Consider the following 27,475-nt stretch of genomic DNA (forward strand, 5'->3'; position numbering starts at 1 on the left):
CTGTCTTGCACATAGGGTCATTGTTACCATCTTTCTAAATTCCATATATATGCATTAATATACTGTATTGGTGTTTTTCTTTCTGACTTACTTCACTCTGTATAATAGGCTTCAGTTTCATCTACCTCATTAGAACTGACTCAAATGTGTTTTTCTTAATATTCCATTGTGTATATATACCATAGCTTTTTTATCCATTTGTCTGCCGATAGACATCTAGGTTGCTTCCATGTCCTAGCTATTGTAAACAGTGCTGAAATGAACATTGAGGTACACGTGTCTCTTTCAATTCTGGTTTCCTCAGTGTGTATGCCCAGCAGTGGGTTTGCTGGGTTGTATGGCAGTTCTATTTCCAGCTTTTTAAGGAATCTCCACACTGTTCTCCATAGTGGCTGTATTAGTTTGCATTCCCACCAACAGTGTAAGAGGGTTCCCTTTTCTCCACATCCTCTCTAGCATTTATTGTTTGTAGACATTTTGATGGCAGCCATTCTGACCAGCGTGAGATGGTACCTCATTGTGGTTTTGATTTGCATTTCTCAAATAATGCATTTGCAAATGCATTTGCATTTCTCGAGTTGCATTTCTCTAATAATGAGTGATGTTGAGCATCTTTTCATGTGTTTGTTAGCCATCTGTATGTCTTCTTTGGAGAAATGTCTGTTTAGTTCTTTGGCCCATTTTTTTGATTGGGTCATTTATTCTTCTGGTATTGAGCTGCATGAGCTGCTTGTAAATTTTGGAGATTAATTCTTCATCAGTTGTTTTGTTTGCTATTATTTTCTCCCATTCTGAGGGCTGTCTTTTCACCTTGCTTATAGTTTCCTTCATTGTGCAAAAGGTTTTAAGTTTAATTAGGTCCCATTTGTTTATTTTTACTTTTATTTCCATTACTCTGGGAGGTGGGGTGGTTCATAGAGGATCTTGCTGTAATTTATATCAGAGAGTGTTCTGCCTATGTTTTCCTCTAGGAGTTTTATAGTTTCTGGTCTTACATTTAGATCTTTAATCCATTTTGAGTTTATTTTTGTGTATGGTGTTAGAAAGTATTCTAGTTTCATTCTTTTACAGGTGGTTGACCAGTTTTCCCAGCATCACTTGATAAAGAGATTGTCTTTTCTCCATTGTATATTTTTGCCTCCTTTGTCAAAGGTAAGGTGTCCATAGGTCCATGAATTCATCTCTGGGCTTTCTATTTTGTCCCACTGATCTGCATTTCTGTCTTTGTGCCAGTACCATACTGTCTGGATGACTGTAGCTTTGTAGTATTGTCTGAAATCAGGCAAGTTGATTCCTCCAGTTCCATTCTTCTTTCCCAAGATTGCTTTGGCTATTTGAGGTTTTTTGTGTCTCCATAAAAATTGTGAAATTAGTAATTCTAGTTCTGGTTTCTAATAGTGAAAAATACCGTTAATAGCTTGATAGGGATTGCATTGAATCATTGATTGTTTTGGGTAATATACTTATTTTCACTATATTGACTCTTCCAATCCATGAACATGGTACTATTTCTCCATCTGTTTGTGTCCTCTTTGATTTCTTTCATCAGTGTTTTATAGTTTTCTATGTATAGGTCTTTTGTTTCATTAGGTAATTTTATTCCTAAGCATTTTATTCTTTTTGTTGCAATGCCACCATCACCTTTTCCTGGAAACTCCTATTCACCCTCAGGTCCCCAGTTTAAGTGTCACTTCTTCCAAGAAGCCTTCTCTGATCCTCCACCACTCCTACCCCTAGCCTGAAATAAATTTATTTTCACATTTTCCTTTGTTGTGTTTATGGTAGTTTGTAATTAAATAATAATCTTGAGTGATTATTTAGCACTTATCTCCCCTTTGTGAGCTTCATCAGGGCAGGAATTAGATCCTTCTTATCCACCAGTGTATCCCCATCACCCCCATACAATGCCAATCACATAGCAGAGTCTCAACATTTTCTTTGCCAGGGTGTATATGTGTATATGTTAAAACAAAGAGACCAAGTTAAAACCATTTTTTTTCTTGTCTAGGAAAGAAAGGAAAGGAAATTTCTGCTACTCCAGGGCATCCTGAAGTTCCTGAGATATCTCAAGGAAAAACTGAACAAATGGTATGCAGCCTAGTATAGAACTTGGGGATGGGCTTTACCAATCCTTTGCCTTCTATGCTCTGATGCTGGGTTAGGCTGTCCCTTCTGAATTTTTGATTTCCACCCAGTACTTCAATATTAGACTAGCTGTGACTTCAAGACTCTACTCAAGCAGAGAAGGGAAATAGAACTCCAAGAGTGTGGTTGATTTCTGTCTGAGCTTGTATGTTTGCAGAAACTTCTCATCACCACTCAGTGACCGACTTGCCATTGGCCCCCAAACATTGAACCTGTAGCATGTGAACGGGTGTCCTTTCAAAGCCTGTGACCAGTCACCAACTGCCATCAAAATAAAGGGTGGTTGTTAGGCCTATTTTAACATCTTAAATCCAGCTTCCAGAAGCAGGGTGACCTTTTCCCCAGACATCACATTTTAAAACGTAATGGGCTCTTTGATTTAAAAAAAGAAAATCTGGCAAGCAGTTAAAATTCTTTTTAATATTCCCAGCACTTAGCCAGAAGATGCAGACAAAATTGAGAAACAGCCTGAGTTTCTCTGTTGTTGTTGTTTTTTTAAATGCCTGGATTAGAACATAATTCGTCTTCAAATGACGGGAGGCCTCTTCATACACTTCACACTTTGAAATATTTTAGAAAATAGTATCCATTTTGGCATGCCTCTGCCATGCAAGAAACAACAGCAAATGCTTTTCTCCTTGAGTGTTAAGTCTGTTGTGTGTAAGATTATAAAAAAATATATAGTTTGCTCTTTTTCTTGCCTCATTTGAAGATTTTACTGCATCTAGGCAATAATCGATTCTTCTCACGTTCGTATATAAGCAGCATTCATTGTCTCACTTTTTAGAAAGGGAAACTGAGGCAGAGGTTTGGTAAAGCAGCTTTCTGATTGTCCCAGAGAAAATTGTTCATTGATGCATTCACTTATTCATTCAGTAAACATATCCTGAGCACCTACTATGTGACAGTCACTAACCAAAACTTGTAGATACATAAATGACTATCTCACAGGCCCAGCCTCCCAATCTCTGGGGGAGGGAAGAGATACTCTAACAGACACTATCCAATAATAAGTGCTATGATGGATAAAAGGGCTACAAAGAATTTCCCCTCTCCTATCCTGAGTCTGTCAATGAAGGCCTCCCATAAGGAGTGAAATATGAGTTGGGCCTTGAAGGATGAGTAGGAGCCCAACGCACTGAGGCATAGATGGCAAGAAGGACTTTTACAGCAGAAGAAACAGCATGTAAAAGGCATAAGAGCATCAAGCAGCTTTATTTTTTTCCCAGTTTTATGTGACTGGAGAAAAAGTTGCATACATAGAAAGAGAAGCAAGAATAAGAACTTAAATGATTTCAAGGGCCAAGAAAGGAATTTGGACGACATCCTGACACAGTGGGACCAAAACAGTATAGGCTGTGTTAGTCAGTTACTTACTTACCTACCAGGTTGAGTCTGTAATTTCAGGCTCATACAAATTCCCCCATTCCCTGTCTTTAGAGGTCAAAGAATGTGTGGAAATATCTGAAGAAATATGTAATTATTTAAAGTCAGTTCCTCAACTCCAAGGACCTCTTTGAACTTTCTAAAATCATACAAATCCTATGCAAATGTGCATTTATCTGGGTAGATTATCTGAAGTTTTCATTGGATTTCTAAAGTAGTCCAAAGCTCTAAAAAGTATAAGAATCCCTATGGTATTTACTTTATAAAAACTTTCAGCTTCTCTCAAAATTGATTTTATAAAAGTAGAACTCTTATATATTAATCTCTTAAAATATACTGGTCACTGGTCATCCATATGGATACAATTTTGTATGAAAGTGAAAGTGAAATCGCTCAGTCTTGTCTCTCTGCGACCCCATGAACTGTAGCCTATGAGGCTCCTCCATCCATGGAATTTTCCAGGCAAGAGTACTGGAGTGGGTTGCCATTTCCTTCTTCAGAGGATTTTCCCTACCCAGGGATCGAACCCAGGTCTCCTGCATTGCAAGCAGATTCTTTTACCATCTGAGCCATGAGGGAAGCTCATACAATTTTGTATAGCATTATATTATTTCAAACAAGATGATTGTCCACATTCTCCAGCATAGATCTACATGGATTACTGAATTCATGTTTATTGTTAACTTAGCCTCTTATTGAAATTACTATTCTTTAGAGCAGTGGGATCTCCACAGCTTATATGTGAGAAGTTTGAGACAAGGATGGAGAAATTCGGGTATTTGAAAGTTGGGAGAAGCAAAGGTGGTATACAAAGTGGGAGGCCTAATTCTGTGACAAATTAGTTAAGAATATTTGGATTGCAACTAATATAACCAACTCAACCAACTTAATTTATTAGATGGATAGAGGAGCATATTTTGCATATATAATTATATATAAAACAAATTGTGCATATAAAATAATTTACAATTATTTAATATATAAATAATAATATATATAATAATATATCTATAATTTTATCCAACAATAGAAACGTAACAAATTAAAATCAGAGACTTGAGTTTTGAACATCATCACGATTTCTTATATCTTCTCTCTTCTCTGATGTCAGTTTTGTATCCCTTCTCTCTCTCTTTCTCCTCACCTCTCACCCAGAATAATCTCTGTTTTTCTATCTCTGCCTTTAGCTCTCACAAGTGGTTCCAAAATCACTGGATATTTATTGGCCATTTTGCATTAGATGTCCAGTCCTGCACTATGTGCTTAGATGCATGATGTTTCTCTCTACAACCATATGTATCAACAGGAAGGGTAATTCCTGGAAAAGTGGGGTTGGGCAGGTCAAACAATAAATGCCCACTCTCTTTACATGGCAGGTGACAGAATGTCTTTCATGGATCTACTGAAACTCATTTGTATATTTATTCTAAAAACATTTCTATTCTGTACTGGACATGAGTTTAGGATATAAAGATGAGCCTGACATAATCTCTATACCCTTGATCTAGTTTTCTGCCTACCATCAACAGTACAATGAATATGTCTATTCCCCACACCGGGCCTCAGCTTCCTTTGTTAAATGAATAGGACAGGCAAAACTAGAGGCACCTTGTTTCATTACAGTGAGCCCACACAACCAAGGTGACATCACATTATTGTTTAAATCACTTTTTGTCAAGAATCTCACACTCAAGGATTCAGAAGTTTTCCCACCAAGAAATTATAAGCATTGCCTATGCATCCCAGTAGTATAAAATAGAGTAGAACATCATGAAAAATCTTAGCTAGTTATGAAACCTCTGTGTAAACTAGAAATGCAAGCTGAATAAAAGTCACAATTTCACCCTTCCTTTAAAGAAAAAATAAAATACTCAACATAGTAGTCTGTTTCCAGTAAGACTTGGCATATATGGTCCTATTGCACTGAGGACTTGAAATCCATCCTCCAGATTTACAAGACAGACCTACAATAAATATTGCTAGTTGTGTAGCCTTGTCATTGGTCAAGAAACTGGGGGAGCTCTGGGTGGTGAATGCATTACCAGTGAGATGTTTGTGCTGTTTTGGTAGAAAACTCCAGAAAAAGATTTGAAACCAGAAAACCCACCTGCTGAGACTTCAGCCCCCAAAGATATCCTGAATGCCTTGAAGATCAGGCCAGTCTCACAGCCTTCTGTCAGTCCTGTGATGAAAAACACATCTGAAGAATGTGAGACATGGATCGACAGGTTCAGGAAGCTAGAAAATGCCCTCTATCTGTGTGATCTGAGTAATACAGGTGAAGTGTGCAACTTACAGCTCATACATCTTTCTTTCTTTTTTTCTTTTTCATTTTATACTAGGAAACACAAATTTTATTTTTTATTAATTTTTGTTGGAGTATAGTTGCTTTACAACATTTTGTTATTTTTTGCTGTGTGGCAAAGTGAATCAGTTATACATATACATATATCCATTCTTTTTTAGATTCCTTTCCCATTTAGGTCACCACAGAATACTGAATACAGTTTCTTGTGCTATAAAGCAGATTTTCATTAGTTACTTATTTTATATATACTTGTATATTTATGTTAAGGGCTTCCCTGGTGACTCAGACTGTAAAGACTCTGCCTGCAATGTAGAAAACCTGGGTTCAATCCCTGGATCAGGAAGATACCCTGGAGAAGGGAATGAATACCCACTCCAGTATTCTTGCCTGGAAAATTCCACTGAAAGAGCCTGGTGGGCTACAGTTCATGGGGTCACAAAGAGTTGAATACAACTGAGCAACTAACACTTTCACACTTTCATATATGGTAATCCCAATGTTCCAATTTATCCCACCCCCTCTTCTCCCCTTGGTAGTCATAAATTTGTTTTCTATGTCTGCGACTCTACTTTTGCTTTGTAAATAAGTTCATCTGTATTATTTTTCTAGATTCTATATTCATATAGAATTTAGAATATAGAATTTTCTGTATTCTAGATTCATATAAGCAATATTATACAGTATTTGTCTTTCACTTTCTGACTTAATTCTGGCTGTATAGCAATCTCTAGGTTGATCCATATCACTGCAAATAGCATTATTTCACTTCTTTTATGGTTTAATAATATTCCATTATATATATGTGCCACATCTTCTTTATCCATTCAAGACAACCCTCAGAATGGGAGAAAATATTTGCAAACAAAGCAACTAACAAGGGATTAATCTCCAGAATATACAAACAGCACATGCAACTCAATTTGAAATAAAACAACCCAATCAAAAAATTAGTGAAAGATCTAAATAGACATTTCTCCAAAGAAGACATATATATGTTGACAAAAAAAATATGGAAAGATCCTCAACATCACTAATTATTAGAGATATGTAAGTCAAAACTTGAGAAACCTAAATGCAGGTCAGGAAACAAGTTAGAACTGGACATGGAAAAACAGACTGGTTCCAAACAGGAAAAGGAGTACGTCAAGGCTGTATATTGTCACCCTGCTTATTTAACTTATATGCAGAGTACATCATGAGAAACGTTGGGCTGGAAGAAGCACAAGCTGGAATCAAGATTGCCAGGAGAAATATCAATAACCTCAGATATGCAGATGACACCACCGTTATGGCAGAAAGTGAAGAGGAACTAAAAAGCCTCTTGATGAAAGTGAAAGAGGAGAGTGAAAAACTTGGCTTAAAGTTCAACATTCAGAAAACTAAGATCATGGCATCTGGTCCCATTACTTCATGGCAAATAGATGGGGAAACAGTGGAAACTGTGTCAGATTTTATTTTGGGGGGCTCCAAAATCACTGCAGATGGTGACTGCAGCCATGAAATTAAAGATGCTTACTCCTTGGAAAGAAAGTTATGACCAACCTAGATAGCATATTAAAAAGCAGAGACATTACTTTGCCAACAAAGGTCCATCTAGTCAAGGCTATGCTTTTTCCAGTGGTCATGTATGGATGTGAGAGTTGGACTATGAAGAAAACTGAGTGCCAAAGAATTGATGCTTTTGAACTGTGGTGATGGAGAAGACTCTTGAGAGTCCCTTGGACTGCAAGGAGATCCAACCAGTCCATCCTAAAGGAGATCAGTCCTGGTTGTTCATTGGAAGGACTGATGTTAAAGCTGAAACTCCAATACTTTGGCCACCTCATGCAAAGAGTTGACTCATTGGAAAAGACCCCGATGCTGGGAGGGATTGGGGGCAGGAGGAGAAGAGGACAACAGAGGATGAGATGGCTGGATGGCATCACCGACTCGATGCATATGAGTTTGGGTAAACTCTGGGAGTTGGTGATGGACAGGGAGGTCTGGCGTGCTGCGATTCATGGGGTCACAAAGAGTCAGACATGACTGAGTGACTGAACTGAACCGAAGCCAAAACTACAATGGATGGCCATCATTGTCAAAAAAATCTACAAATAATAAATACTGGAGAGGGTACGGATAAAAGGGACCCTCCAACGCAGCTGATGCGAATGTAAACTGGCCACTATGGAAAACAGTATGGAGGTTCCTTAGAAAACTAAAAATAGAGCTACCATATTTTCCTACAATCCCACTCATAGTCATATACCAAATAAAACCATAATTTGAAAGGATGAATGCACCCCAGTATTCATTGCAGCACTATTTACAATAGCCAGGACATAGAAGCAATCATATACCTTTCTATTTGTGTTGCAGTCTGTAAGTGGACACCTCCCTTTATTTCACTTCTTAATAAATATAATTTGTACATAAAACATGTGCCTGGCACTGTGCTGACCACAATCAGGAAAAAAAGATAAATCAGACATGAATCCCCTACCAGGTTGCTGACAGTTTCTCTGAGTCTAATCCACAATCCAATCATGTAACTCCCCTGATTGAAATCTTCAGCATGCCTATTAACAGGTTGACCTCTAAACTCTTTAACAGGAGTTTATATTCCCCATCATAATGATTAATTTGCCTTCCTCAAACGTGCTTTGATTTCTCCTGTGACTGTGCCTTTTCTAAACTTATGCCCTCCACCTGAGCTATCTGCCTGTCTAACTACCCCATCCCCTACCAGCTCCTCACCTTGTCCACCTGGCTAATTAGTGCCTAAACATCTTTTAGGTTGGAACTCAAGCTCTACTCCTCCGAGACTTTCATGATTTCCCCAGACATATCTAGGCCAACCTTTATCAGCCTCTCAGAGTTCTTTAACATCCATTATCATATTTCTATATTATATCTTTCTATTTGGGACTTCCTACTATCCACCAAGTAGACTACATTCCTTTTTTATCCCGGCACATTGCACAGTTCTGTTTGACCTTTTTTATTGAGGAAACAAATAAATGAGTGAATGTTCATAAATAACTAAACCCAAAATAGAAGGTAATAAATGCCATTAGAGGGTAGTGCTATGCCGGCATTTGGAGAGAGGAGAATTCCTTCATAGTGAGGTGATCAGGAAAGGTTATATTAGTTTGAAATTGCTCATTAAAGATAAAGTACCATTTATATACAAAGGAATGAAATAGAGGGCCTTTTCTGGCAAAGGTGCAAGTTAGCCAAGCAAAGCATTATGTATGAAGCTCAATACAAGGAATTTGGTTTGAACAGAATATAAGGGCCATTAAGAAGACTATTAAATGAAAAAGGTGAAACTATAGGATGGGATCAGATCTAGGAAGGTGTTAGATAACAGACCAAGGAATTTGGATTTAATTCAAAGATAGTGAGTAGCGTGTTGAGTTTCTAAGCAGGGATTGATATGGTGAAGTTGTATTTCATAAAGGTCCTCGATGGCTATGTGCAGAATGAAGGAGAAGTTTAAAGCATAAAAAGAGTAAAGGATGTTATTGCAATGTCTAAGTGAGAAAGAATGAAACTCAGAACTAGGTCTGAGACCCATGGAATGGAAAAGGGGGAGCAGATACAAAAACATATGCACTGAAGTTGTTGTACTTAATTACATACTGTGTTCCCGAAGAGTTAGCATTATACATGGAGTCTAAAAATATGGGACATGTAGTTCTATACCATCAATGGTGGTTGCCAGGAAAAACAGAGAAATATTGGTCAAAGGGTACAAACTTTCAGTCAGAAGATAAATTTCAAGGATTTAACATACATCATGATGACTCTCATTAACAATATTGTGTTGTGTAGTTGAAAACTACTATTAGAGTAGAGCTTTAATGAACTCATCATAACAATGACAACAGAATGGTAATTATGGGAGAGAAAGGATTTGTTAATTCATCTTATTTTAATAAACATTTTGTAATATACATGTGTATCAATCACGTTGTACACCTTAAACTTTTACAATGTGATATACTAATATCAATTACATCTCAAAAAAGAGTTAATGTGCACATTAGTACTTTCTCAGTTCAGTTCAGTCACTCAGTCGTGTCCGACTCATTGCGACCGCATGAACTGCAGCACACCAGGCCTCCCTGTCCATCACCAACTCCTGGAGTCCACCCAAACCCATGTCCATTGAGTCGGTGATGCCATCCAGTCATCTCATCCTCTGTCATCCCCTCCTCCTCCTGCCCTCAATCTTCCCCAGCAGCAGGGGCTTTTCAAATGAGTCAACTCTTCACATGAGGTGGCCAAAGTAATAGAGTTTCAGCTTCAGCATCAGTCCTTCCAGTGAATATTCAGGACTGATCTCCTTTAGGATGGACTGGTTGGATATCCTTGCAGTCCAAGGGACTCTCAAGAGTCTTCTCCAGCACCACAGTTCAAAAGCATCAATTCTTTGGCACTCAGCTTTCTTTATAGTCCAACTCTCACGTCCACACAGGACCACTGGAAAAACCAAAGCCTTGACTTGATGGATCTTTGATGACAAAGTAATGTCTCTGCTTTTTAATATGCTATCTAGGTTGGTCATAACTTTCCTTCCAAGGAGTAAGCGTCTTTTAATTTCATGGCTGTAATCACCATCTGCAGTGATTTTGGAGCCCAGAAAAATAAAGTCAGCTACTGTTTCCACTGTTTCCCCATCTATTTGCCATTAGTACTTTCTAGAAGTGATCATATAAAAATACTAATACCTTTTCATTCTCTGTAATGTTTTTGTTTCACCTTGCTTTGAATTCTAGACCACATAAAATATAAATATCATACAATACCCAAGGACTTCTAATAACTATAGCAAAGAGAGGGGGAAATGAAAATTTTAGATGAAAAATTCATCTAACTGAATTAGAAACTAACTAATTTATTAAACTTCTGTTATGAGCCTGGCACTGTACTAGAGGCTAGACCAAGAGGAAAACCAGAAAGGATGAGCCATGGTCTCATCAAGGAACTTTTAGGTAAGGCACAAAGGCTGGCAATAACTCAATGCCAGTAAAACAAAAATTTTAAAGACAGATTATAGTAAAGCATTATGATTGAAGACACAAGCTAGAGTTAAAGAATTCAAGGAAAAGACAGAAGAGATTTTTTTTTTTTAAAAGCACACTGTGTAATATAGGCAGGTAGTCAGAGAGGGCTCACTAGAAGAACTTGAGCTGAACTTGGAAGGAGAGATACAGAAGACTTTGAAACCATCTTCTGCAAAGGTTAGAAGGGGAGAATGAGTATGATGGGGAACAGAGTAAGAAAGATAGGACTGAAGGTCATGTTGAACCAGATGGTGAAGCTGATACCCTGTTGTGAATCCTGTGGGTTGGGATGAGCTTAATTCTCTACTCAGTGTTCACCAAGTTTCAACCAGAGGAGAACACCGTAAAAGCAGAAATGGATCTTTTAGGGAAGATACTGGAAAAAAGGAGGTCAAAAGGTTACTGAAATATTCATGAGTCTAGGTACACATATCAAAACTGCAAGAGTGGTAATGGGGTTACAAACAAAACCAAAACTCAAGCAGAGAGAAAAGATGTTTCTAAAGAAACAAATGCTGAGTTTTGATGATGGATGATAGATCATAAACTTAGTTGCTAAGAGACTCCCTAGAGACTGGGACCTTTCTCATACTTCTAAACTGTTCTGGGGAAAAACGCAGTTTTGTTGACTTTGGGGCAGATTCTGGCAGACTTAAAATGACTTTCTCATGGCCTTTTCACTATTTATGCCTGTTTTCTCTGTTTCTATGAAATTCATTAGTTCTTCAATAGCCAAGGAATGTGTCAGCCAGATCTGGAAACATCTATAACTATCTTTAATGAGGAAAGAGGATTAACTGAGGTCATCTTCTTGGTTTATTAGCCACAGTATTCAGCAGACCACCACAGCCTTCCTCTAGACACTGAGTAGATGATCCCTACTCGGCCCAATGATGAATCAGTGATCTTTATTATGTGCAAGGAAATATGTAGGGCAGGATGTTCTTTATCCAGGGTGAAGGCAGAACATCCATCATTAAATTAGCATTTCTGGGAACCTACTCTGTGCTTATTCTTTAATGGGCGTTGTCAAGAAAATATCCTTGAGGAGAAAGAATAAGGAATGACTATGAATAGCTGGTCGTGCTTTCTAAAGAAAGATGGGTGGTTGGGATAAATGTCTGAGTCACTGGTGGATTTGGAATTTTCCCAGTGAACTAAAAGCTAAATAGAAAATATTTTAGAGTTCAAAGAGGCAGAGTGCAAAAAGAGCCCTCAAGGATATTCTCTGCATGGGTCTGGACATGGCATCACTAATTCCTCATATCAACCACTTGCTGAAAGGATTAATGTTCTTATTTAGAGAGGAGAAAGCCAAACTCAAAGTGATAAAATATCAGCCAGTGAGAAGTGAGGCATAATTCTAACCCCAGGTCTACTGACTTCCCACTGCACCAAACTCCCATGACATACTGGAAAGAGCATGAGATTTTGCTTGTTGCTTTGTTAATTTGTTTCTTTGTGTGTTTTTAACCAGATTCAAGTTCAGACTTCATGAACTGCTGTCACTTTTATTCACCAAGTCTGTTTCCTCATCTGTAAAATAGTAAAACTGATAATAATAAAACATACCTCCCATATTTGAGAAAGGGAGATTTAAAAGTTCTTTACAAACTGTAAAATGAAATGGATAATAAAGAGGTTCTTACTGCTTTCATTTTGGTTCTGGTGGGATAGGGACAGGCTTTAACAACACTGATGGATTGTAAAGGTTATTTTATGCAGTTGTTTTGGGCATTCCCTAATGACAACAAATCAAACAGAAATAAATTTCAGCTAATGAGCTTTTGTCTATTACTACAAATCCTCTACTAATGGTAAAGCTTAGAAGATAGAAGAAAAGGCCCCCCAACAACACCAGTGGTGATTCATATATGTATTTCTTAGCATTAATTCTAATTTTTAATTAAAATATAAATTATACACAAATAATTTATTCTAGTTAAAATATATTTCCATGTGTTTTAAATAATGATGATATAACTATTATAACCATCCTATCATAGTATCTACACTAATGAGTGCTTTATAGTCCTAACACTGTGGTAAGCACTTACTATTTTATTCATTTTCATCAAATTTAATTATTCCTATTTTAGAGTCAAGGAAACTGAGGCTCAAAATGTTAAAGTATCTTTCTCAGTCAGACATACTCCAAAGCTCAGGACTTATATTTCCAGAGATAGAGTATGAGGAAATGTCTTGAGGGGTCCAACCTAGACCAGGTCAAGAGCAGCCGCCTCATCCAGGAAAATTGCAAAGATGCAACTGACTAACTCAAATAAAGATATTTCTTCAGAGGAAAGGACCAACATTCTAATAGGAGAAAGAGACCACAAATAAACCTGAAAAGAAACAGCAAACTGGACAGGATGGGATGGGGTGAGATGGGATAGGATGATATGGAATAGGATGGGATGGGATGGGATGGGATGGGAAGGGACAGGACAGGACCAAATAAAACTGGATGGAATAAATCACATTAGGACCCCAGCTGTCTGTAGTCCAGTTAGAAACACTCATTAGAGAGTAGTTCAGAGGAGAACATCACACTCAACTATCATTGCACGTTTGAACAAAAACAGAGCTTAAACAGAGATGACAGGTGTCCACTAGAGCCCAACACTGATTGACTGGCCATGGCTTTCTACAAAATGAACAGGGGACCACTCCCTCTGGATTCTATGAGGAAAAATTTCACAATCATTATGACAATCTATACAAATACAGGAGACTAGAAGAACAACATGCAAGGGATATATCCTTTATCTCTATAAAAGGTATTTAACAAGCTTGACACCGGTAGCGTAGATGTTCACAATTCATGGAAAATATTTAGAAAACGAGTTGAGCCCTGCTTGAAACAATCTCTTTCCCTTCATTCTATAATACAGTATGATGATTAAATGCAAGGACTAAGCACAACCTTGGGTAAGAAAATTCTCATCTCCATGCCTCAGTTTCTCTCTCTTTGCAAATGAATTGTTGTGAGGATTAAGTGAGTCAATACTGGTTAAGTTGTTTGGAGGGATGCCTGAAACATGGTGAATGCTGTATATAAGTATCAATCAATATTGTTGTTGCACTCTAAATTTTCTGCTTCTCTTACCATCCTGACTGGTTGGGGATCTTCCTAAGGTAACAAACCCTTTCTCAATATCCTCTCTATTCCCAGGCACAGTATCTGACATTTATAAGCTCACAAATCGAGGCTTATCAATGAGTTATTGATTTTTGCTGTTATCATGTTCTACACTTACACTCCTCTCTGCAACTATTAAAATCTGCTTACCCTTAGCATGAAGAGCACATCAGCATTGGTACATATAACATATGGGTACTAGAGTGTATCATGTGATGACAAGTACCACCATCTCTATTCCACAGATTTAGACTCTAAGCCACAAGAAGTTAGATGATTTACCTGTAATCACACAGCAAGCTGGAGGGAGTCACAGTAAATACATTTCCAGAAATGCATAAAAGTGAGCTATTTAAATCCTGCATGTTTAGGAATGTGTTTGGATATTTCAATAAGATAAACATAAAACCAGAGCAATTAGGAATTGTTTTTAGCAGGCACTCCACCATTTTCAAAAATTGGTCTTTTAAAGTTTTATGGCTACAAAGAACAAGCTAAAATTGTTTTAGAGTCTACCTATGGATTTTATTGCACCCCATCCCGTCTCCCCCAGATCACTGTCAAATTCCTCTCAGCATCTATGACACATGGTCAGGACTGTAAATATCTTTTTAGGATGTCATATGTTTTTTTTTAAAGCTTAAAGTATCAAAATATTAGCATTTAATTTTTGCTTAGAAGTCATTCAAACTAATGCATTTTCCTCTTTTGTGTTTTCTCCATTCTCTTTTAAAAACCTTTCACTCACCCAACCTAATGATAGGAGTCCTAGAGAAGGAACGAGCCAGACGCCTCATTCACAACTACAATCTCATTTACAACCTGTCCCTGAGCCCTCGGAAAATTGACCAAGCCTTGCGGAGTTTCCGTGCTGGAGAAAATATGCTTTTGGAGCCAGCGCTTCGGTACTTAAAGGAGCTATGATAACAAGCCCATATTGTGAGAACAGATGTTCCCTTTATCTCCCTTTTTACCCAGACACGTGTTTCTCCACAGCCCGAGTGCAGTGGTGGAGGCACTGTCAGAATTGAGGCCGGCGCAGCTATTGTAGACACTTTGAACTTGGACTTGATTTCTGGCTAGGATGCTTGCTCATAAGCAGCTCCAAGTGATCTGAGAAAACCAGGTTTTTCTTTTCTGAGGTGGCAAAAGCCCAATTTCTTAAAATCCTCTTCTAATCTTATAAAGCTGATGATGAATATTCAAAGATTTTTTTTCTATATTACTGATCAAATAGTGTTTTTGCTAACTCTTCAATTCCATATAGTAAAAAACATGCTAGATGTTGTCAACTTCCAAAAATGCCTGTCACATAAGAGACCTGAATATGTCTTTTTTGGATGAATAAGTCAATCTTCCCTCTAGTCACTATTCTAGGATTTCCACATTATAAGAAAAACAAAAGTATTAACAATGAATTGTCTTAATACTAAGCAGCAGAAGCAGAATTTCAAGTGAGGTTTTCCGAACAAGTCTAATATTTTCTGTAGTACAAAACTAGACAGTGTTACACTGTCTCCAGGGGTATTTCCGCAGAGTAGTGGATACAAGTTTTTAGGAGGGGCTTCTGGGACAAAGGATTCTGGAAATAGGTAACTTCTTTGTTTCCTCTGGTAGCAAAATCGAGCAAAACTTTCCCCTCGTTCCCATAGTTCTCCCCCTCCCCCAGTTTGCACCCCCTGCATAATACACATTTACAGTCACATCGCACACACAGGCGGCATGAGTGCATTGAAGGAAATCTAGGACTTCAGAGAAAGAAGTATTCCTAGTACTATTATTAATGCTGAGGGACCTGGATCCTGATTTTCAAATCTCTGTGTGTGGGAGACAGGATGAAGGAGTTAGGTCAGGGGAAAAAATAAATCAAAGACCTCTGTTGTTGTTTCATCACTAAGTCCTGTCTGACTCTGTGACCCAATGGACTGTAGCCCATCAGGCCCCTCTGTCCATGGTATTTCCCAGGAAAGAAGACTGGAGTGGGTTGCCATTTCCTTCTCCAAGGGATCTTCCCAACCAAGGGATCAAACCCATGTCTCATTAATTTGTAGGCAGATTCTTTACCACTTAGTCACCAGGGAAGCCCCTGAAAGTCTCTGAGTATCCCCTTTAAGACATTGTATATTATGGGGTATCTTGTAAAGCCTTATGAATTAAAGCTTAAGAACCAAATAATTTGGATCCACTAACATAAATAATCTCTGAGGGCCTTCTATTCTGACATGCTCTAATTTTTATAATCCTTGAGTTGCCCAGAAAAATGCCCCTTGAGGCAGACCAACTACACCTCTAACATTCTAGAACCCTCAGACTTGCAGGCTGCCTTTTAGAGCAAGTTCAGTTAAGTTCAGTCGCTCAGTCACGTCCAACTCTTTCTGACCCTGTGGACTGCAGCACACCAGGCTTCCCCATCCATCACCAACTCCCGGAGCTTACTCAAACTAATGTCCATCGCATCAGTGATGCCACCCAACCATCTCATCCTCTGTCGTCCCCTTCTCCTCCCACCTTCAATCTTTCCCAGCTTCAGGGTCTTTTCCAATGAGTCAGTTCTTCGCATCAGTTGGCCAAAGTATTGGAATTTCAGCTTCAGTATCAGTCCTTCCAATGAATATTCAGGACTGATTTCCTGTAGGATGGATTGTTTGGATCTCCTTGAAGTCCAAGGGACTCTCAAGAGTCTTCTCTAACACCACAGTTCAAAAGCATCGATTCTTCAGTGCTCATCTTTCTTTATAGTCCAACTCTCATATCAATACATGACTACTGGGAAAACCATAGCTTTGACTAGACAGACCTCTGTTGGTAAAGTAATGTTTCTGCTTTTTAACATGCTGTCTAGGTTGATCATAGCTTTTCTCCCAAGAAGCAAGTGTCTTTTAATTTCACGGCTGTAGTCACCATGTGCAGTGATTTTGGAGCCCCCAAAATAAAGTTAGCCACTGTTTCCCCATCTATTTGCCATGAAGTGATGGGACCAGATGCCGTGGTCTTACTTTTCTAAATGTCGAGTTTTAAGCCAACTTTTTCACTCTCCTCTTTCACTTTAATCAAGAGGCTCTTTAGTTCTTCTTCACTTTCTGCCATAAGGGTGGTGTCATCTGCACATCTGAGGTTATTGATATTTCTCCCGGCAATCTGGATTCCAGCTTGTGCGTCCTCCAGCCCAGCGTTTCTCATGATGTACTCTGCATATAAGTTAAATAAGTAGGGTGACAATATACAGCCTTGACGTACTCCTTCCCAATTTGGAACCAGTCTGTTGATCCATGTTCAGTTCTAACTGTTGCTTCCTGACCTGCATACAGATTCTCAGGAGGCAGGTCAGGTGACCTAGTATTCCCATCTCTTTAAGAATTTTCCACAATTTGTTGTGATCCACAGTCAAAGGCTTTGACATAGTCAATAACGCAGGAGTAGATGTTTTTCTGGAACTCTTTTTCTTTTTTGATGATCCAGTGGATGTTGGCAATTTGATCTCTGGTTCCTCTGCCCTTTCTAAATCCAGCTTTACCATCTGGAAGTTCATGGTTCACGAATTGCTGAAACCTGGTTTGGAGAATTTTGAGCATTACTTTGCTAGCGTGTGAGATGAGTGCAGTTGTGTGGTAGTTTGAACATTCTTTGGGATTGCCTTTCTTAGGGATTGGAATGAAAACTGACCTTTTCCAGTCCTGTGGCCACTGCTGAGTTTTCCAGATTTCCTGGCATATTGAGTGCAGCACTTTCACAGCATCTTTTAGGATTTGAAATAGTACAACTGGAATTCTATCACCTCCACTAGTTTTATTCGTAGTGATGCTTCTTAAGGGCCACTTGACTTCACATTCCAGGATGTCTGGCTGTAAGTGAGTGATCACACCATCATGGTTATCTGGGTCATGAAGGTCTTTTTTATATAGTTCTTCTGTGTATTCTTGCCACTTCTTCTTAATATCTTCTGCTTCTGTTAAGTCCATAGCATTTCTGTCCTTTATTTTGCTCATCTTTGCATGAAATCTTCCCTTGGTATCTCTAATTTTCTTGAAGAGATCACTAGTCTTTCCCATTCTATTGTTTTCCTCTATTTCTTTGCACTGATTACTGAGGAAGGCTTTTTTATCTCTCCTTGCTATTCTCTGGAACTCTGCATTCAAATTGGTGTCTTTCCTTTTCTCCTTTGAGGGCAAAGAAGAAAGCAAACAAACATGGCTTTCACATGCTACCAAAGTGTCAAATGAGGAAAATTAGAATATTAGATCAGACATCCATTATGTATTAGGCAACTACTGTTTGCCAAGGACTTGACATATTTTGTTCCATCCAACTGTGACAACTAGATGTGGAAAGTTTCATGGCTGCATTTTATAGATTAGGAAACAGAGGCTCAGAGAAGTGAAGCAGAAGAAAGCTATTGAGTTGTACCCATGGATAACTGGCTGGAGGGATAGGATCTTCTGGAAAGCACCAGGCACATGATACTTAAGAATGCCCTGGTAATGCTTATATGTAAAATATATATAAAGATAAAAGGAAGGTGGGAGTGAAGTTCAGGAGGGAGGGGGACATATGTATACCTATGGCTGATTCATGTTGATGTATGGCAGAAACCAACACAATATTGTAAATCAATTATTCTCCAATTAAAAATAAATAATTTTTAAAATTAAAGATAAAAGGAATTTCTGCCTATACCAGATATACCATTAGGCCTTGCCACTTGCTTTACTGTAGACTCAAAAGTCCAGACTGAACTGAATTGAATAGATTTTTGCTGAAAATTGCTGTGCTTATAAGAATGCCCTGGTATATCCTACATCTCTGTGGGAAAGGGGACTGGAGAGATCTTTAGGGTGAAAGGAGACCATATATATGAAGCTGGAGTTGTTAGACTTAGTCATAAGGTTCTGAAGGGCAGTGATTTCACCTTGCCCAATTCTCTGTGTCCAACATCTTGTCCAACACCTGACAAACAGCCTCAGCCGCCAACTTACACAGCTGGAGGGGACTCTTCATTCTGACACAGAATGAAGCATGAAAGTGCCCCCACAGCTATGTGACACAGGCCATGCATACCCTGCAGCAGTGGCTGGGTGAGTGCTTCTAGAAGTGGGGTAGCCATGGCCAGATCTAGAGCCACAGTCACCTCCTAACCACCACCACCCACCCTTCAGGAGAGCAAAAAAAAAAAAAAAAAAAAAAGAATAAACTTTAAAACCAGCCAAGAGGATTTCCCTAATGGTCCAGTGGCTAAGATTCTGCATTCTTAACGCAGGGGGGCCAGGTTCAATCCCCAATCGGGGAACGAGATCTCACACGTAGGTTGCGACTAAGAGTTCTCATGCCACAACTAAAGATCCTGCATGCCACAGCAAAGATGGAAGATGCTACATGCTACAGCTAAGATCCAGTGCAGCCAGATAAATAAAGTAAAAGGCTATCTTAAAAAAAAAAACAAAAAAAAACAAAGAACAGCTAAATCCCGCTCTGGCACTTAGTAGGTGGCAGTCTTGGCAAATGCTAAAATCTCCCTGAGCTTCAGTACCTTCATGTGTAAAATGGCAATAATTGTATTTTGGGGGTAGTTTTTTAAATGCTGAAAGCCATGCCATTTGGACATGTAGTAGAGATGGAACTTTCTTAAGTCTCTCCCTTTAGCTGCTGACCCTCAGGAAGTTTGAAGAATAGTCTGTGTGAAATGACACAGAGCAGGAAGGCTACTGCTACATCACAAACAAATTTTAAGATGCATCTGCCCTCTAGAGCCCAGTGCCAGCTGCTCTTGGGTCATTTCCTGACTGGAATTCTCCACTGCTCTGCCCCTGGGTATGTGTGATAGGTGTGTGTCGGGGTGGGGGGGTGATATTTACAAGACTGGAACTTGCAAAAGTGAATACTCATTAAATTCAACCTAAGTCACAGAAACAGCTTAGATATCCAGGTGAAAAAGTAATGGCAGAGGTTAAATGAGGCCAGGCTGTGGAGCAAACCACACTGGACACAAACAGCAAAATGCCATGAGGTCATTATGCTTCAGAATACTTTTAATGACCTCTATGCTAGGACTTCTCCATGGTTTGCTTACGGAAAATCTGTTACCCTTCTCTCTTCTCTTCTTTCTCAGATCAGAGGTATCTCATATACACCCTGTGACTGTGTCATTGTGAACTCCTAATAAACATTGAGAGGGAATCTGGGCTTCCCAAGTGGCGCTAGTGGTAAAGAACCCACCTGCCAATACCGGAGAAATAAGAGACACGAGTGTGATCCCTGGAGGAGGGCATCGCAACCCGCTCCAGTATTCTTGCCTGGGAAATCCCACGGACAGAGGAGCCTGGCAGACTAGAGTCCATGGGGTCACAAAGAGTCGGACACAGCTGAAGAATCAGCACACATACAGAGGGAGTCTGGAGTCTGTGATCTTGACCACTTTCTCTAGCCCTGACTGTCCAAAAACCTCAGCATCTACACATGGAAGGAGCACTGAAGACATAACAGAGGCTGGATCTCATTGTCTGTGCAGATTTTCCAAGATGTGTGACCTTCAGCAATCCACTAGGGCCCCATTCATATTGAATCGGATAGTGTGTGCACATTGCCTGACAATACACTTGGCACACAGATGTGCTCGATAATGGGGAACCGGCTTTCTATTTTATTCTTAAACAGTGTTCCCTTTTACCCCATTCAGTGGGCCATGCCATGATGTGGCTTTCCAAATACCAACACCTGATAAGTCAACATTTGGCTCACTGATTGTGTGGTCCCAGAGAAGAGAGACCATATCCTCCAACTTTCTATTCTTCGTTCTCTCGTCTGTCCTTAGTCCTCACTGTAACCCAACCAGGTTGACATTCCTATGCCTGTTGTACAGATGAGACACTGAGGACCTACCTAAAGACTAAAAGCTAGTGAGTGACTGAGTCAGGGCCAGAACGCAAAACATAACTTCAAGGCCAACAGTTCCCCACAGGTCACAGAGCAAAGCCACAGAATTCCCTTTAGTGTGAGTGGCCTGGCTCCCCAGAAAGTCTAGCAGACATGCCAAGCCAGAGCCAAGGTCTTCCTGGCCTTTGTCTCCAGCACAGAGCAGGCACCTGGAACACATCTGGAGAATGGCATGCATGCATGCTCAGTCATTCATTCATGTTCAACTTTTTACAACCTCATGGACTGTAGCCTACCGGGCTCCTCTATCCATGGGCTTCCCCAAGCAAGAATACTGGAGTAGGCTGCCATATACTTCTCCAGGTGATCTTGCTGACCCAGGGATCAAACCCACATCCCCCGCAATGGCAGGCAGATTCTTTACCACGGAGCCACTTGGGGTGGAATGGCACCTCCACATGAGCGTCTGGAAAACCCAGCAGCCTTTTGCCCTCTTCTAGTTCCCCCAGCTCATCACCACCTTCTGGGACAGGAATAAAGGGTGTTTCCAGGACTCTGGGCATGACAGGTTCACACAAGTAGAAGCACAGCTGGGCATATCATGCCATCCAAAGAGTCTGTTAAGTGTCCACTGACTCTTCAGAGGAATTTCCCAAGATCACTAAGAGAAACAATAACAGGGTTTGATATTCTAATTGAGACCAGAAACTGGACAGCTTTGGAGCTGACTGGAGAACTGTGTGACTCGGAAAAAAAAAAAAAAACCGCTTGCCTTTCTGCTCCCTGTTTCCTCCCCATCCCCGTCTCATAAGAGCCTTTCAACTCCATTTCCAAGGCTCCTTAGCAACAAAGGTTGGGGGGGGCTGTTCCCAAGCCGGTGTCTCTGGCATGCCAGCCGTTCCCCTCATTAGCATTCAGGGCCCCTCATCTGCCTGCACAGTTGGCCAGGGGGCTGTGTAAAAGGCAGAGCAGCTTGGGGGAGGCCCAGCATTTAGCATGGCTCATTGGGACATGGGAAGCCTCTACAAAGAGTTTCCAAACAAAAGGCATCAATATTATTTGTGGAGCCATCAGCCCGCCTGGGGCACAATATGGCTCTGGCTCAGCCACACGCTCTCCCCCAAGTCCTGTGTGCAGACGTGGTGGGCGCTCCCAGGCACATCCTGGCCCTGAGCACCAGCGCCTTGGAAGGTCTCCCCGCTCCCGCTCTGTGCTGCCCGGTCACTCCTCAGACTCAGTCTATCCAGGTCGAACAATGGGTGGGCTCTAACTGGCGGTGGGAGTGCCCAGGGGAGGGGGCTTGACAGAGGGTAAATGGTCAGATGGTAGGACAATCACGAACAGATGGTGCTGCTGGGAATGGATTCCAGACAAACTCACAAGCAGATTGAGCTCTGACAAAGACTTATCTGGTGGAGCGCAATTGGCACCTTATACCAATCCCGCTCTCCCACACAATCTTTGACAGTTCCGTGAGGTTCTGTCTCACAAGAATTCCAAAATATTGATCAATAGACCAATTCCTGGGAGATTCCAAGCAGCAGAGCTATTTCTCAGCATGCTCATAAAGCCAGACGAATTTCCTTCAGCCTCCTTGTGTTTGAATACCTTTGGAGATGTGGATCTCACTACTTGTCATCTTTTTCTCTCCAGACAACTCCAATTTGTTCTCCTAAAATTGGTTACCCTTGCAATCCCTTTTCTACCCTCCCTTGGGGCCAAAGGAAGAGGAGGAGGGAAAGGAGGGTAAAGAGGAAGGAAAAGAAGAAGAGGAAGAAGAGGGAAGGGGGTAGGAGGGTAAAGGAGGCAGGGAGGAGAAGAGGGGAAGAAGAGAGGAAGAGGAAAAGGAATTAAGTCACTACAAATTTGGGATTGTTTGTTATTAAGGCAAAACTTGGGTAAGCTTGCTGATACGCCTTTATTTGAGCAAACTCTGGGAGATGGTGAAGGACAAAGAAAGCTGGCATGCTGCAGTTCATGGGGTAGCAAAGAGTCAGACACAACTGAGCGACTGAACAACAATGCCTTTGACGGTCAGAGAAAACGGGACATAATCCCATCAGTAGTCCTTGGAACTCTGCATGTAAAGCTGTATATTCAGACTCTGAGGTTTCTCTAACTCAGTCATGGAGTCTTTCCCAGACACTATGGCAGAGATAGCTAGCTGTCCACCCAAAATTTTATTCCCTCTTCTGTAATGAGGATTTGAAGGTAAAAAAAAAAAAAAAAAAAAAAAAGGTAGCTGTCCAGCAGAGATCACATTTCCCAGCTTGCCTGGCATTGAGGCATGACCTCATGGAATGTGAACTGATGTCACATGTGATCCTTCTCAGCAAAGTATTTTAAGAAACAGCTGGCCTTCTCTAGTTTGCCCTTCCACCATATGCTCTTAATGATTAAAACCATTCTACTTTTTAATCAAAATCACAATGAGGGATCATCTCACACTGGTCAGAATGGTCATCATCAAAATGTCTACAAATAATAAATGCTGGAGAGGGTATGGTGAAAAGGGTCCTCTCCTACACTGTTGGTAGGGATGTAAACTGATTCAGCCACTACAGAGAAATAGTACGGGGTGGGGGTCCTTAAAAAAATAAAAAGTTACTACATCCCACTCCTGGGCACATATCCCCCAAAAGGTAAAATTCTAACTCAGAAAGGTACATCCCCCTCAATGTTCACAGTAGCACTACTTACAACAGTCAAGATATGGAAACCACCCAAGCGTCCATCAACAGGCTACTGATTTAAGATGACCTCCCCACCTCTGGACTTTCCATTGCAAATTTCAAATGATATTCCAGGCCTCAGGTGTGACAGTCAATGAACAGGTGAAGAACCAAAGGAAAAGCAGCTAAGAACCCCTTATTAGCTAACAGGCTTCTGAATATACCACTCTGGTTCACAGAGGAAGCTAGGCAAGGTAGTAAGGGGACACTGTATCAGCTACTGCAGACTAAAATAAAGTTGGTGTCTTTATGACTTTAAAATAGTTCGCATGCAGCTTATTTTCTTTTTGCTTAATCAAATAAACAAGAGGGCTTTTTTGTGGGGAAAAAAAGATGGACTACTACTCAGTCATAAAAAAGAATGAAATATTTCCATTTGCAGCAACAAGAGTGGATCTAAAGATATCATACTAAATGAAGTAAGGCAGACAGAAAAAAGACAATGTTATATGATATCATTTATATGTGCAGTCTAAAAAATAATACAAATGAATCTATGTCCAAAACAGAAACGGACTTTCATAGAAAATAAACTTATGGTTACCAAAAGGGAAAGGATTAGGGGGAGAGATAAATTAGGAGTCCAGGATTAAACAGATACAAACGACTATCCATATAATATATAAGCAACAAGGATTTACTAGATTGCACAGGGAACTATATTCAATATTTCATAAACACCTATAATGGGAAATAATCTGAAATATGTGTGTGTGTGTGAATCCCTTGGCTGTACACCTGAATCTAACAAGATAATGTAATCCACTACCCTTCAATAATAAAAAAAATTAATAGTCTTCTTCTTTACTTGCTTTCTGATACCTATCGGTCTGTGTTTAGTTTATCAGGCTATGTCTCCTGGAACATTAAGACCCAGTAGTACACCTCTAATAGGCATTTTGTCTTCAAGTAAGTTCAGAAAGTACCCTAGGCTATCTCTCTTCCCCCTTGGTGAATCTAAATGCCTACTACACTGGCAACTGAAACAAAACAAGACAAGACAAATTATCTCACCCTTATTTAATCTAAACTCACTTGACCAAAGAACTTTTTATTTTCAATTAATATTTTGAGATTCCTTAGAACTAGTGTTCTATGCAAGATATCAAGAAATTCTAAGTAAAGTTCTAGCTGCTCCATTTATTCAGAAAATACATATAAACTACATATTATATCTGAGACCTTGCACTGCCAATGTTTCAGGGCCCTGAATAGGGTCTGGCCTATAAAGGCTATCAAACAAATACTAATAAACAAAAATTGTGACAAAACCACATATTAACTACACAGCTGTTGATTACCTACCAAATAAGACCAGCTATAGCTTGACTAAAATACTGCTAGAAATAAACATTTCACTGCATTCCTATCTCCCCACTGCCTATCTCTCCTGTCTCATTTACCACTCATTCCCCATTTTTATTTCAGCAACATGAACCATTCGCTGCTTCCTAAAAACATTATGCATGTTAGTGATTTCCTGCCTCTGCACATACAATTTTCTACTCCTGCAATATCCTTTTCAAACTTACTTTTAATCCCTTTTTAGGTCTTCATTGAATTTGTTACAAAATTGTCTCTGTTTTATGTTTTGGTTTTCTTTGGCTGCCAGACATGTGGGATCTTAGTTCCCTGTCCAGGGATTGAACCCTCACCTGCATTGGAAGGCAGAGTCTTAGCTACTAGACCACCAGGGAAGTCCCTACTTTAAATTGCCGAATGCCTTTTTATCCTGTAAGATGGAAATCGTATATCCCTAACCCTGTAAAACTTTCCAAAACTCAAACCCTGACTTACATCCTCCACTTTTAACCTCCATATGTATACACCTCTGAGTATACAGCCCATCCCAAATAAGCCATCTCAAGCTGAGACTACGTCCACCAGGACTGCCCTTGGTTAACGACCTTGGTTAAGGATACTTCCTACTCCCTACTCAGCAATGGCATCACCTACCCGCACAGTCAGCTTGTGGGAGAGAGAGCAAAGAAACAGAAAGACAGGCAGGAGAAGTATTGCTTCCTTTCAGTTCCAAGAGTGGGATGAGAGATTAAGAAAGTTATTAAGGAGATTTTTGTTCGCCCTGAGAGAAGAGACACACAACAGTCAGAACCGGCGGACACTGAAGCAGACTGCTCTGTAAGGTAGGTATTTTTCTGTCCTCCAGAAGCTTTCAAGAAGGATGGAGACCTGTCAGTAAAGGGAAAGATGAATGGTTCCTCCCTGTTCTATGAATAGTTGGGTCATGAAGCATCTGAGAGATGCCCAGATACTACTTACTAACTTGGGTTTCCTTCCTTCCAATACTGACTCTTGTCTGAAATTGGTCTGTTGGGAGCTTCTCTTCCTGGCGCTTAGCAGGTCAGGAAATGCATGTCCACCCTCATCTACCTGTCTCCCAGCTCAATCCTTCCCACTCAGAGAACAGCACTTAGGTGATACTATGATTTTCTTCAGCCCCCTCTGAAGAAAAATGAGGCATTGGTGACTTACTCCTTTATGGATAACTTAGTTATTTGTTGGTCCAAGGCCATTATGAATACCACAGACATATTACATGGATGAATTAGCAGGGATAATTTTTTTCCCCTCATATCTCAGTTGGTAAAGAATCCACCTGCAATGCAGGAAACCCTGGTTCAACTCTTGGGTTGGGAAGATCTACTGGAGAAGGGATAGGCTACCCACTCCATTATTCTTGAGCTTCCCTTGTGGCTCAGCTGGTAAAGAATCTGCCTGCAATGCGGGAGACCTGGGTTCACTCCCTGGGTTGGGAAGATCCCCTGGAGAAGGGAAAGGTTACCCACTCCAGTATTCTGGCCTGGAGAATTCTATGGACCAGATAGTCCATGGGGTCGCAAAGAGTCAGACACGACTGAGCGACTTTCACTTTCACTTTTCTCATTCTTATCCATCCATCCATTCATTTACTCATCAGTTCAACAAACACCCCACCGTACTTGAGCTGTGTTGGGTACCAGGCATACAGTGGTGAGTAAGGCAGGATTCATCATCTGTCAGTGAAGACAGACATTAGAACTGTAAGTACAGTGGAGTGTAAGTGCTGGGTGAAAGGAAAGCCAGGAGTCCCCCACCACAAAAGAGGGCCATTCAGCTCAGCCCAGTGATAGGAGTGTCACCGTCATCAGGAAAGGCCTCTGAGAAAATTTGTAAGTGAGCCAAATTCTGGCAGAGGAGAAGCAATTGCCAAAATATGGACAGAAGTGGGGCACTTGGGTTGCAAGAATGAGTTTTCCCAGGTAAGCCAAACAAAACGAGCAAAGCCCCTGAAATGGCGACCCACTCTAGTATTATTGCCAAGATAATCCCATGGACAGAGAGGCTGGGCAAGCTTTGGTCCACAATGTTGCAAAAGAGTCAGACACGACTGAGCAAATGAGCACACATGCGTGCGTGTGCGCGCACACACACACACACACACACACACACACACTCTCTTGAGATATGAACCCTCTGTTCTTGGAACCGGAAATTGTGGTTACACACACTTGAAGCATCATGCCCCAGTGAAAGTGAAGGAGGCAAAGCTGGAGAAGGTAGGATCAGATCCTGAAGACCCTTGGTGCCCAGCTAAGACTCCAGATGGAGGGTACAGGGTATGATGGATGAGACCAGGTGAGTGTTTTGCTTCCTCAGGGGGTCATTTGGAGGAAAGCTCTGACACATAAGAACAGAAGCAGGAAAAACCTCTTCCATATTATTGAGTGACTTGGGTCATGTCATGTCACTTAACATCATTAAATTTCAGTTTCTTCATCGGTAAAGTAGGTTTTTAAGCACCTACCTTGCAGGACCATCAAAAGGGCTAGATATCTGGTATGAA

The 27,475-nt window shown here is 40.3% G+C and overlaps 1 protein-coding gene across 1 annotated transcript in view; it reads left to right on the plus strand.

The window, feature by feature from the left end:
* The window catches only part of C1H1orf87 (chromosome 1 C1orf87 homolog), an 88,246-nt gene extending 73,290 nt beyond the window's left edge, over positions 1-14,956 (plus strand). Inside the window, exons 10-12 of the mRNA XM_065911955.1 lie at positions 2,009-2,088; positions 5,602-5,809; positions 14,796-14,956. Coding sequence (XP_065768027.1) covers positions 2,009-2,088; positions 5,602-5,809; positions 14,796-14,956 — 449 coding nt within the window. The remainder of the gene's footprint in view (positions 1-2,008; positions 2,089-5,601; positions 5,810-14,795) is intronic.
* The last annotated feature ends 12,519 nt before the right edge of the window (positions 14,957-27,475 follow it).

Source organism: Muntiacus reevesi, chromosome 1, assembly GCF_963930625.1.
Source record: "Muntiacus reevesi chromosome 1, mMunRee1.1, whole genome shotgun sequence".
Classification (NCBI taxonomy): Eukaryota; Metazoa; Chordata; class Mammalia; order Artiodactyla; family Cervidae; genus Muntiacus; species Muntiacus reevesi.